The 13,743-nt window shown below is 40.6% G+C and overlaps 1 protein-coding gene across 1 annotated transcript in view; it reads right to left on the bottom strand.

The window, feature by feature from the left end:
• The window catches only part of LOC118789594, a 17,406-nt gene extending 4,103 nt beyond the window's left edge, over positions 1-13,303 (bottom strand). The window contains exons 1-11 of the mRNA XM_036546107.1: positions 12,864-13,303; positions 12,129-12,224; positions 11,807-12,037; positions 9,954-9,976; positions 9,754-9,872; positions 8,276-8,544; positions 7,582-7,799; positions 7,147-7,205; positions 3,749-4,194; positions 1,975-2,070; positions 1,648-1,878 (exon numbers count right to left, since the gene is read on the bottom strand). Coding sequence (XP_036402000.1) covers positions 1,648-1,878; positions 1,975-2,070; positions 3,749-4,194; positions 7,147-7,205; positions 7,582-7,799; positions 8,276-8,544; positions 9,754-9,872; positions 9,954-9,976; positions 11,807-12,037; positions 12,129-12,224; positions 12,864-13,271 — 2,196 coding nt within the window. The 5' untranslated portion in view covers positions 13,272-13,303. The remainder of the gene's footprint in view (positions 1-1,647; positions 1,879-1,974; positions 2,071-3,748; positions 4,195-7,146; positions 7,206-7,581; positions 7,800-8,275; positions 8,545-9,753; positions 9,873-9,953; positions 9,977-11,806; positions 12,038-12,128; positions 12,225-12,863) is intronic.
• Between the last annotated feature and the right edge of the window lie 440 nt (positions 13,304-13,743).

Genomic DNA, 13,743 nt, shown 5'->3' with positions numbered 1-13,743 from the left:
GAGTTTCATAAGGAACAAGCATGAAAAATAATCATTAAAATTTGCACTCTTGATGATACTTGTTTAAACTAGCACATCACTGAGTCTAAGCATTTTTGTTCATCTCTCATTTTCATCAGATATAGTATAACTACAACACGGTAACATGTACAAAAATAACACCATTGAATATTGAAAGTTTGAGCCCCAATCACATAATAAATTACTGAAATGTGTGAACATCATTCGAGTTGGGATTAACATGTAGCGTTCTGAGGAAATGGCTGTGTCGGTACGTGTAATTTATATGACAATTTTTAAATGAGTAGTCTAGTCAAGGGCGTAACTTTGGGTTGAACATTGGGGGGGTTGAGGTCTCCATGAATATGATGATTTGGGGGGGCTGTATTGGCCAGTTTTGATTATTGGGGGGGTTACAACCCCCCCATCCCCCCCATAATTTACACCCATGAGCCTAGTGTTAGTATGACACTTGTGTACCAAAAACCTCCATTCAAGTACAGTTTGAACACATTTGATTATAGTACATTCTGAATCTAATGCATGGAATTCTTGTGGAAAAGCTGATTCTGCTGCTGGATTCAATATCAGAAGTGAGACCTGTTTTCACTCTTGGTATCATGTTGAATTCGATCCTGTTAATCTCAACCTGAGGCCAGATCCTAACTCTGTAAATCATGTAAATATGCCAGGCCCAGCCATGCTGCAGCTGGTAAAAATTAAATCTGACAGAAGGAACCACCTCACTTCAATCTTTGCACCTGCTACCAGTTGCTTTTATTATTAATAAGACTTTATTTGAATATCTACTTAAAATTATTGTAAGGCACTGTATGGTGTAGCCCCTGAGTACATGTCTGAGCTCCTGATTCTCTCTGTACCACAATGGGCTCTCAGGTCTATATATGAAGGGTTTATTAGAGTTCCTATGATCGGCATTAAACCAAAGGGAGACTAAGTGTTCTCTGTACAGCCCCAACATTATGAGATGCTTTACCAGGCTGTGTCAATGCTTAAATCTGTTTAAAAACCCATTTATTGAGAGTCGATTTCCATTTTCTGTAATAATTTTCATTGCATCTACTTATCTAGTATGTTACACTGTTTGATTAATGCTTTTAATTTTCCTCTAAATGTGCTGATCACCTCCTCCTTATCATGTTATTATACTTCTACTACTACTTATCTGAAAGGGACTTTGGGAAATCTGCATGGAAACTGCATGAGAAATCAATTTTCTTCTTTGTCTATTAATGATTATTATATTAGCAGGCTATTGCATTCCATACTGCTCCCTACTTGTTGCTCTCAGATACACTGATCCCTGATCAGTGATCCGCACATGAGGCTGATGGTCACTGTGGGAGCAGAGAGAGTGAATGCATATTAAGATTATAGAAATACTGCAGACTGATATTTATGGGTAATTAATTCGTTTGCAGAAACTTCTCCTACCTGCCTTACATTGCTCATATATTTACTCATAGCTCACACTGCTGGGTATTTACTGAAGCAGTTCAGGTGCAGTCCCTCAAGCTGGGCACTGAACCTGCAACCTCCTGGTTACAACCCCAGCTCCTTCAGCACCCCTCCACACTGCTGAAACTGGATTAAACATGTGGGTTAGAGAGGCTGCAGTGGGATTACCTTGAGGAATGCTATATCCTCTTCCTTCAGCTCCTGTTCCACTGCACTGATTCTGTCTGAGAGAGAGGAGATCTGCTTCTGAATGATCTTCAGCTTTTCACTCATAGTCTTCCCCTTCTGCTCCTCTTCCTCCCTCAGTGCAGCTAGTCTGGCCTCCTCTTCATCTCGCAGGAACTGGTGGAGCTTCTCAAACTCAGCCTTTATCCGCTTCTCTGTGTTCTGGACCTGACTCTATGATTCAAAAACACATCACTAAACACAATTTAATTGTGTTTTCTGTTTGTTAGTGTTGTGAAGCTGAACTTTGTTCCCAGTTGCTGTACTCACCACGATGTGTTCTGCTCTTTCCTCACATTCTTTTCTGGCTTTAGTGAATTCCTCTAGCTTTTCTTTAATAGGATTCAGTGCAGTCTTGAGCTCATCCTGAAATGAGATCCTGGTTCAGTGCATAGGGATCCACTCCAATGACAAGGTCATTCAGGCATGACTTGTTACGGACATTTTTCAGATTGCTAAGATCCTTATGATACTGGACAAGATATTGTTCACGGAGAATACAGCATCAGTGACCTGGAGCACTAGATTCATCATCTATACCTGCAGAAAGTTTCTCACCTCATACACAGCCCACATCCTAGTCCAGGCCCTAAGGCTCTTCCATCTGAACTATTTTAACTTTGTGTGCTGGTCTCCCTGCATGCATCACCAAGGCGTCTCCTTCTTACCCAGAATTCTGCAGCTTGACCAGCATATTCTCACATCTCACTGCTGCTCATCCCCTTATACTGGCTACTGGGCATGGCTTCTATTCCATTTACATCTCAAATGCTGGTCTAACAGGCAGCAACAGGGACAGCTCCCAGTCAGCTTCAGGCTGTCTTTACACCCTACTCTCCTGCCAAACCTGCTCTGCAGCCTCTGACTAAAGGCCCCCTCCCCTCTCAGTGATGCACTGCCTGGTCAGTAACATGTAACAGGTTCTTCATTACTGATGACAGGTGGAAAATATCCACAAACTGATGTATAGTTCCCAAAACAGGTGAATTTATTTTAAATGAGACAGACAACATCTATCCCAAAATAAGTTCTTCTTCAGGTCATCTTTGACAGACTGTAGCTGCTGACCTTGTTTATAATGAAATATGATAAAAGATTTCCAGTTAAGCTTTCAGTCAAACCTGGTGATAAATGTAGAGTTTCTGCTCTCCACATCTGTCTTTCTGATACTGACCTTGGGATGTCAAAAGGACATCCTAAAACTGAAGATCTATTATGACGTTATGAACCTAACATTAACCTGTCACTTAAATCCAAGCTCTTTTTCTTCCAGTTAAATGTCTGATTTGAGGAACCTAGGTCGCATTCTTCGTGATAATTTGTTTTAAAGTTTAAGTTATTTGTTATCTTGAGTTGTGGTAAGAAAAACTGTCAGGGGTAATTTTGTAAAATTTGTCCAAGCAATTTTTGTCCTGTATAGTTTTTATTTAGTTATTAATTAGTTAGAATATGTAGAAAACTAATGAAAGGTGGTAAAACATAGTTTTGTAAAATGTTTGTATAATATACAGTAATATAATGTGTATCTCAACTGTGATCATGGACACAAACCCTCTGTACTTTACTGTATTGCTGAACAGAAGATTTTGAGCGATCTGTGAATGTATTTAGAAACACCCCACAAATGCAACAAAAGAACTCTGGTTACAGATGAAGGTGTGTTGGCAGCTCAAAAATGCGATAAGCAAAATTAACACCACCTGCTCTATTACACATGTGACATATATGGAGAGATTTTGCCTGCAGTCGCTTCCTTCAGATTTTCTGACTCTTGTGGTGGAGGCTCTTCTGCTCTATATTTGTACATTCAGTAAATTGGATTGAATACATCAGTGCTAACTGGGTTTAACTGATTTTCCTGTCACTGTGGATTTCTCTATTTCTTGGTAGGGGCTCTGTTCTCCTTACTAGACCAAAAAGCACCATTTTCTGTCAGCATATACAGCTCTCTCTTTTTATATATGCATTTGTTTTACTTGTGTTAAATTGTATATTTCAGAAAATCATGTATTTCAAAACTAATATTATATTTGAAATAGAATACCTTCAGATCCTGTGCAGCCTCTTCCACTGGACAGACCTGGTGGTTTTTATGTTTTTTGGAAATCTGACAAACGACACAGAGAGCTTCCTGGTCGTCCACACAGAAGACTAGTAGCTTTTCTCCATGAAGACTGCAGCGATCTTCCCTTTGCTCTCCAGCTTCACTCCTCTCTGCAGCTTCACTCTCTGTCTTCTCCTTTAAGTAGGCCTCCACAATATTTTTCAGGGCCAGGTTAGGTAGAACTGTATCTTTAGAGGACTCTCTGCGGCAGATGGGACACTCCCGAGAGCTCTTCTCTTCCCAGAACCGCTGCAGACAGACTCTACAGAAGCTGTGGCTACATCCCAGGACTACAGGATCTTTGAAGATGTCAAAACACACAGAACAAGAGAGCTCCTCTTTGAGAAATGAAGCTTTAGCCGCCATTTTGCAGACTTGCTCATACCCTGTCTCTCTCAATTGACTCAGGAACTTCCCTCTCAGTTACTTTCACTTTTATCGTTCCCAAGCAGAACACAGCAACAGTGCTAGCCACCTGCCAAAGCCTGTTTCTTAAAGGGGCAGGGCTAAATAATGGTCTATCAGGAGTAGTGGAAGGAGCCTCTGATGTTCCTGTAAATATTATAAAAAATAAAACGTGAACATGTTTATATATATACATTCAGACACCAGCGTTCAAAATGGGAGAGCAGTGAGGTTGTTCAGTACAAGGTGCCAAAGCCTTGTTCAATAAATGCATGGGATTTATGGCATTTGTGAAAGGGGGTTTATGATAGTACTATTTTTGTGCAATGCTCCAGGGTTTGCTGCCATAGTGGCGTCATTGTGGCAAGGCTCAGTCAAATATATCCTCCTATGCAGCGTAATAACAGAAATGCTACGTCAGCTAATGTTTCTGATCATAATGACACTTCTGTCCCATTCACCAGGCTCCGTCCAGCAGATGTACTATAAATTCAATGCAAAGCTCCTGCAAGATGAGCCCTTTTGCTAAAAATTCACTGTGTTCTGGGGACTAAGAGGAAAGTTGATTATGAGGGGTTAATGTTGTCTGTTTAATGCATATTTATAATCAGAGGCCAAGAGGGTAATAGGGGCCTTGCGAACAGTATTACCAGGGTTTGGAGAGACCTGGTAGGCCAAAATCAGGTGGACTTCCAAAATAAACTGACTGAAATTCAGAGATGTCGAGAATGACAGATTGGGGTCTTTTCTGCAGCAGGAAGCAAAGGGTGCACATGTGCAGGCTAGAGTCTCATTGTTAAGGGAGCCAGACGCTCTCAGCACTTTCCTATTTAACCTTGAGAGGAACATTGACTGGGTGATACAAACACAAATGAAGTCTAATATTGGACAAATGCAGGAGGTGAATATGGAGTATTATTGAATAATTCACATTTATTGACTCTCAGCCAAACCCAATAAACATGCTGACAGATTCATACACAAATTATTGGTCAAACATGCCATCAAAGGCACTCAGTAAAGCTGACTTCATTATGATTGCTCCAGACACCATCACTGGGCAGATCATCAACTTCATTGGCCAGATCTGCAGAGGCAAAGGATGCACGTTTGCAGGCTAGATTCTGATTGCCAGACACTCTCAGCACCTTCCTGTTTAATCTTGAGAGGCAAGTTGGCCAGCCAATACAAAAGCATTGGATTTATCTCCAAAAAGGTAAACTGAAGTCTAATGCTGAACAAATGCAGTAGGGTATGAAGTATTATTGAATAATTCACATCTATTGACTCTCTGCCTAACCCAACAAATACAATGTAATGAGGCAATTCCGTATTTATTCTGAAAGCTCTCAAGGGAAAAGTCATCCAACAACTCACAGAGAAAAGTCAGAGCAACTCCCACTTGCATTTAAGTACATCATGCTTTTTATGAGGTGATAGGGCGTGCAACTCTCAGAATACTCATGCATCATTTGTAGACAGTATTCATGCAAAAAAAAGTTATGATTGTGCTTTGAAACATTCTGTGGTTAGCAGTTGATAAAGAACAGAAAACTCCCTAAAACATTCTCATTAAACTTCAGCAAGATGAAACCACCTGTATTGCTGACCGGAAAACAGCCAGTGTACTCCTTAGATTCACCCAGAGCAGGAACCAGTCAAGGCCGTTTGAGCAGACAATCTGCTCCGCCCAGGAAAGATACATTATCCGTGGCACTTCAGCCGAGAATACAGGGTGTTTTGTGAAGAATAACATGTTGGTGTGTGATGTTTTTACATACAGGCAGTAACAAAGAGTACAGAATGGTCAGGCAGAAGACACTCGGCTCTCACAGCACTCAGTAAAGCTTCTCCATACAATCTCCTAGTGGTGATCAGAGATGTTGACAGTTATCTTTCTAGATGCAATTACAAAATAGCAAGAACCTTCCTTACAAAATAATAATAATTATCCTACCTATTAAATGTTTCAGTGTTACAGCCAGCATTATTTTATTTGATTTAATGTTACACATTCTGGATGTTTTCCCTAAACTAAACGTGAAATATAACTTTGCATTCACTTACGGTTTTGTTACATATGATACAATGTTTAAAATCATGAAAATGAGTTTTACTAAGATCAGAAGAGAGTAATAGGATGTTCCTCTGAACATTCACTGATATTGTGCTTCATTCTATGTCCCTGTTACAGGCTTAAAAAACATACAGGGCCAAGATGGTGACTGCTACTCATGTACTGTGGAAATGTGTTTAACTGTAGACACTGTATTGCATATAAATACCAAGTCCTTTGTGTAGATGTGTTTTCTCACACTCTTGTTTAACTTCAGTGAATCTCTTCAGCATTTCTGTAATATGATTCCTCCTGATGTGAAATTAAAGTTAGCACTCAGGGAAACACAGCAGTGACCATATTTTTACTGCGTGAAGTAAGAAAATTATGTACATTCACACCAAAAATCAGTAATTTTGAGAATATGTAGCACCCAAGTTTTATGTTTCCTGTAGGGATGTGGTAAAAAATCTATACTTCCAAAAATTACTTATCTGACAGTATGTTTAATTAAATGTAAACTTTGTAAAGCAGATCTTATTTTCAAAGGATTTTTATAACTTTGTTACACAGTTGTATTTTGCTTTTAATATCTGTGGACATTCTGTCCTTTTTGTTAATTTAGGTAGGCATCTCAGTTCTGAATCAATTGTTGCAAAAATCAAACTCAAACTCAAGTCTTTATTTTGTCATCAATCAAAAATTCCTACCAATGTCTAACACCTCCCATAAGATTTCATTGTTTTAAATGTTTTATTTTTTTCTCTAAATTTTTACTGGGTGCTGATTAGCCCTGAAAGAATTCCGTTTTCGGTGTTCAGACGGATCGGGCTGTGGCATTGCACTGAGTGCCCTCCAGCGCCGTTTCATTCAATGCCTTTGGCTTTCAGCTCCTCCTTCACTCTCCTAAGGTAGTCAGGGTCTGGGTAGCCAAAACTGCAGGAGGAGGGAAAAAGCCATGAGTAAGAGCACACATCTGTGTTAACACCCAGCATAATGACACAAGCCTGGTCTTGTAGCGACACAGCAATCAGTTGCAGACCAGACCACTAGGGGGTATAATATTGTAAAGTTAAAATAGCTTGAGTTGCCTGGCAGTACATTGGGTGTCCCGGGAGTAAACTTCCTGTCTAAGACATTCTGAATGGGGCTTGCCATAATCTCTTCCCAGGACTGACACAGAAATATAGTTATATTTATCTTCAGTCTTGTCAAACCCTTTCTGTTTGAGGCAAACACAGAATACACTTTGACCACTACATGCTCACACAAAACAAACCCCACCATCCCTGTCCCAACTCCCAAATAGCACCTCTGAGGTCCTCCAAGCATACTGGTCTTGTGGTGAATGTCGTTCCAGATGACTGCATTTTCATCTCCGGTGGTCCTGGAAATCCCCACAGTGAAAACCAGCCTCTGGTCAAAGGCTCTCTGCAGAAGCCTCAACACTTCCCTTCCCTCCTGGTTGTCTGGTAAATAGGCCCGTCTTCGGATTCCATGAAACGGCTTCCCTGGATTGGGATGTTTGTTCTGGAACCAGAATTTCACTTACAAGATCATTCTTCTGAAAGCTGGCGTTGAGGGCCACAGCACAGGGGAGCCTTTATCTGTACATGCCCTGACCACAGCAAAGCTACAGAAATAATGCCTGCAACACCCTGCATTAGGCCGTACCCAGCAAAAAAACAGATGCCTGCCCATACAAGGCAGCAGTGTGGCATAGTGGTAAGGAGCAGGGCTCGTACTCAAAAGGTTGCAGGTTCAAATCCCTGCTGGGGTGCTGCTGTTGCACCCTTGGCTGCGCAACCCAGAATTGCATTAGTAAATATTCAGCTGTATAAATGGACATGATGGATGTAAGAATTGTAACCTATGTAAGCTGCTCTGGATAAGAGCTTCTGCTAAACGACAATAATGTAATGTAAATGTAAGAGGGGAAGACACATTGGGGAGAAAAACCACACAAAGCTTCTCTGCTTAGGAGAAACCAAACTAAGGGCTCTCACCGTCTGTTTCCCACTGGGAATGAGGTAGTCAATCTCGATAGTGCCACAGAAGGAATATCCTGGGAGGCTACATTTCTGGTAGGTGACATTCATTTTTCCATCGGGCTGGTTTCCCTCTAACTTTCCAAACACATCCTTGCAAACTGGACAACAGGGGCCCATCAACTCCACCGCAGCCTTGAGGCAGCCAGAGCAGAACTTATGTGTGCATCTTAGCGTCTGCTTGTCCCGCAAGGTGTCCATGCATATGGGACAGGACTCCTCTTCAGCTGCATAGGAAGCACAACACCAATGAGCGTGCTCAAAAAGTTTATTATTTTTTGTTTTTGTCTCTGTCCTCAGAGGACAGAGGTCACACACAGGGAGAAGGTGGGAGCTTCATCATATGAGATCTGGTGTAAACGCAGTGATTCATGAAGCTGAAATTAATTAGTTCACAATGAGGGCTTTTGAAAAATACATTTGTCTTATGCTATACTGCATCTCAGTCTATATTGCTGTTTGTATGAGGAAGATCTCTATTCAAAAAGGTGGTAGAGAGTAGTGAGACACTTTTAAAAAGAATTAGTAAGTTTGCATGATACCAGAGTGCTGGGGTCAAGCCAGATTGAGACTGGATGCCATTGAACTGAATGCCCAATAATAGAATTTAGCCTAAGAAATCATATTAAGAGAGGCCTCCTAGAGATTTCTCTCTCTGCAAGGTAGACCGTTTTATTGGGGGTCGTTTCTATTCAAACTTCAGCTTGGACATGTATGTTTCAGTGCAAATGGAAAGAATTTTTACATACAGCTTAACATCAATGCTAATCAAAGAAAGGTGCCCAACAAGCCCACAGAGTGTAAGGTACTTATTTGGTTTTGGCCACAAATATATAGAAGCAGAATGAGTGTCCCGATGAAGAGAGCGCTAAGTAGGGAACAGAGCCATATTTATAGGTGACTGAATTAATGCTAGAAAGCAAGTAATTTAAGATTAAATCACTAATGTGTCCATGCAACTGGAGCTTGAAATTGTGACTGTTGGGTTAGTTCCACCAATTGCAGGATTCAACACAACTTTCATAGCTGTTCCAATAATCAAATAAGAACAAAGTGTCAACAATCTCATCAGAGCCATCATATGAGGTGAACGCAAACCAAAAGTGATTTCATAACACACAAATTTTCATATGAAAACATAGCAAAGCATTGGCAGCTTTCAGAAAGCTTAGAAAATGATTCAGCATGAGAACCTGAGCACATGGTTTATATCAGGAGATTAATTTATCCTCTCCAGGTCACTCTCCAGAACACTATGCCCCAAGCCCACAAACCCACCAAGGACTTAAGTTACTCTCACACACACACCAACACACAAACACACACACATGCACACACACATGCATATATCCTTTTTTAAAAATATATGCACATCATCTGATGATTCTGCTGAATCATTGATTATTGTCCATGCATCTATCTCCTTTAGAACTTACTGGGCTGCACCATCCCCTGCATCTTCTCCCAGACTCTGAACTGCAGATTGTCCAGGTGTTTGGCCACATCTATCAGAGCCCCTGAAAGCAGCTCTGGATCCTGCAGTGTGCACTGGGCTTTGTAATGACAAGCAGGAGTCACTCATGCTGTGGGGTTTGAAGTGACTGAAATAGACAAGAGTCTGTGAGATCCTACATACCTTCCTTTGGTGTCCTTGTAGGTCTGAAATATACAGAAACATGACAGAATTATTATTTTATTTTCAGAAAATAAAATAGTAGTTATTGTATACCAATCAATCAAATCATAGGGAGGAGTTGTGGAGTATCCTAATTGGCTCAGCCAGTTAAGGTGTCTGTTCAATGCATACTAGTCCTATAGCTTGAGCATACATACATATCAGCCTCAAACAGGATCTAAGAATTCATCTAAGCAATCAGTGCCACACAAATGTCTAACCTTATTAGTAATTTTCAATTAAAACACTTACAGTGAATTCAGGGTGTGTTGTCTAACCGATAGCCGTAAACCTGCCAGTAGTTTCCTTTGGATAAACCTGGCTGTAACAGTGACACAAATTTTATTTTCAAAATAAACCAGAGCTGATGAGTGAAATTGCTTGCCACTTTAGAACAACTGTGTTTAATTTTTTAACTTTTATGTATGTTCAATTGTTTAGATATGTTGTCATTTTTAATTAGTAATTAGTCATTTTTACATGAATTTACATGAGTCTCTCTTTTTCAGAGACAAACTCTGTCAATATAGCCCCTTCCACACATGCACTGGACGCTGGAACGTATCCGGCCCTTACCCGGAGGGGCTGTATGTGAGAACACAAGTCTGAATCAGTCAGACCAGACATGTGACGGACTTCATTCTGCCAGCTCCCTAGTACAAAGTCCGTCTCATGTCGGAGTGATCCCATGTGTGAATAGAGCAGGTAATGTTCCAGAGAATCCACCGCAAGCGAGTGGGCGTGTTGATGAAGTTTCTATCCTTCTATCATGTGACTGGCGCGAAACCGGAAGCATACAAACATCTGCCTCGTGCTCTTTTCTGCGTGCCTGTACATTGCTTTCCACTGTTTTGTTGACATTGCGGATACGTTCAAATACATGCTATTTTGAGTCCAATGATCATTAAAGAGATAGTTAGCTATAGCTATACTGCCCAAACTTGTCTATTACGATGATTAATAACGTTGGTTAGTAGTTTATTATCTGGCTAGTAGCTAGCTAAGCTGTAGCTAAGTAATAGTGATAGATATAGTGAGGTAGGTGAACTGGTGACCTAACATTACATAGCGAACAACAAAAACGTACCTTCCTGTTATAATAAATGTGTAATTAATAATAAATTATGTGTACCGGTGGCACCATTTGGATGGCTATGTGTGATTTTTTATAGGCTACCCAAAAGTACAATAGCTATGTTCGCCTTCTCCTCCTCCGTGCCACATTATGTGCCCATACCACCGAAAGGTAAGACATTGAAAAGAAAACACCTGAAACTCGTGAATGCTTTTCGTGAACTCGTCAATACTTTTCACTCGTGAGAATGCAAGTGGTGTCTAACTGGAAAACACCACAAGGAAATCTGGACGTTTCTAAACTCGCAATGATACCAAGCGACAATGTAACATACCACAAATGTAATTATTAATGGTCGCATACTGGGTACTACACTGAAAAATAGCATGCAGTATACAGTGTATACTTGTGTAGTACGCAGTACACAGTGTGCAGTAGGCGGTTTCAAATACAGCAACTGCAATTTCTGCAGCGTAGTTTTTGCATCATGTCCTGCCTCCTGCATGTTCTACCCAGGCACCGCCCCTCACCTAAACCAAACCGGAGTATTTCCTGTAGGTTAGAACACGTCTGTCATGGACAATGTCCTGTTGTGTGCTGCATGTGTGAAAGGGCAATTCCGGCCAAGTTCTGGACCTGATTCTCTGGATCTTGTCCGGTGTTCATATGTGAAAACGGGTTATAACTGGGGTCAGTCAGTGTTTACATCCAGGACACTACAGTTAAACCGAACTCCTACCTTTAAGAGGGAGATGTCTTCAGAGTTCATGGCCTTGTCTATAACTGTAATTTTGCCTGAAAGGGTTGAGATGTGTCTGGTGAGGTTTTCTATCTTTTCCTTCATCATCTGACTCTTCTGCTCCTCTTCCTTCCTCAGTGCAGCTAGTCTGGCCACCTCTTCATCTCGCAGGAACTGGTGGAGCTTATCAAACTCTGCCTTTACCTGCCTCTCTGTGTTCTGGGCTTGACTCTGCAGTTCAGAACAACAATATTAATCATAAATGTTGTTTCTGTAGATATTTGTTCTGAAGTTGATCTTAGTACTCTGTTGCTGTACTCACCCTGATGTTTTGTGCTGTTTTCTTGCACTCTTGTTTAGCTTTAATGAATCTCTGCAGCTTTTCTTTAATAGGATTCAGTTCGGCCCTGAGTTCCTCCTAGAATGAAGTTAAAGCATCACTTAACTGAACATGCCAGTGAGAAAGAAACACAACAGAGTCTTACCCAATGAAGTAATCATGACACATTACAATAAAAAAATTAAGAGTAATTTATGAGATATTATGAGTCATTTCATAGTTTTGATGTCTTTACTATTATTCTAAAATATGGAAAATAGTCAAAATAAAGAATAAAAGTTGTGTCCAAACTTTTGAATGGTACTGTATATGTGGGATTAAAAATACATAAGTTATACATTTGTATTGTGTCAAAGCTGTGACATTATGACCACAGTTTTCAGCCCTGTAGAAATTATCTGAATATGAATATGATTCATATGAATATGGTGAATGGAAATTACAGAGGTTCTGACATAGATTTTTTTGAAAGGTTTCTCTCTGTTGTGGTGGTGAAATATCTGTATTTGCACACTCTGCATATTGGACCTGACGCACTGATGTCTGTCTCTCACTGGTTGAAACTCGCTACCTGGTTATAGCTCTCTTGTCTGTGCTAGGCTCATCACATAACTCTCAGAAGGTACTCTTTGTGCCCAAACATTTGTCACTCATACTAAAATACATGTTTTAGACAACATCACCTCTGACAGTGCTAATGTTTAAATACAATAATACCTTCAGATCCTGTGCAGCCTCTTCCACTGGACAGAGCTGGTGGGTTTTGTGTTTTTTTGAAGTCTGACACACAAGGCAGAGAGCTTCCTGGTCCTCCACACAAAAGAGCAGAAGCTTCTCTCCATGAAGACTGCAGCGAGCTTCGCTCTTCTCTGCAGCTTCACTGTCAGCCTTCTGTTTTAAATAGGACTCCACAATGTTTTTCAGAACAAGATTCAGAGGTGGATCCTCTGCAGAGGCCTTATTTTTGCAGATGGGACACTCCCGAGAGCTCTTCTCTTTCCAGCACTGCTGCAGGCAGACTCTGCAGAAGCTGTGGCTGCATTTCAGGAGGACAGGGTCTTTGAAGACATCAAAACACACAGAACAACTGAGATCCTCTTCGAGAAATGACGCTTTAGCCGCCATTTTACAGACTCCGTCTTACACTGCCTCGCTGGTATGACTCGGGAACTCTGCTTCAGTTTCACTTTCATAATCACCGCTGAGAAACAGAACGCATTGCTTATACGCGAGAGCGCTGAAGGTGACCAGGAGGGGGCGCCAGAGTATTGTTCAATAAATGCACAATGACAAGGATTTATAAAATGTTGATAAATCAACATTTTAAACGTTTTGTGGTAATACAGGTAATAAAAAATGACTAAGGACCACTACAGCTAGAACAAAACTTCTGGCAAGCCACTATTGCTTTTATCAGTACTCAGAAAGGTAAAATGTCATTCATGAAAATTATGATCACATTCCATGTAAAGCTGGATTTTACCTTCTGTTACCTACCAGCTGAAAGTGGATCATAAACAGGAAACTGGGATGTAACGGAAATTTCCTTTTTGGATCAATAAAGTATTATCTATCTATCTATCTATCTATCTATCTA

The sequence above is a fragment of the Megalops cyprinoides genome, chromosome 1 (genome assembly GCF_013368585.1).
Source record: "Megalops cyprinoides isolate fMegCyp1 chromosome 1, fMegCyp1.pri, whole genome shotgun sequence".
NCBI lineage: Eukaryota > Metazoa > Chordata > Actinopteri > Elopiformes > Megalopidae > Megalops > Megalops cyprinoides.
This window is presented reverse-complemented; position numbering and strand designations above follow the sequence as displayed.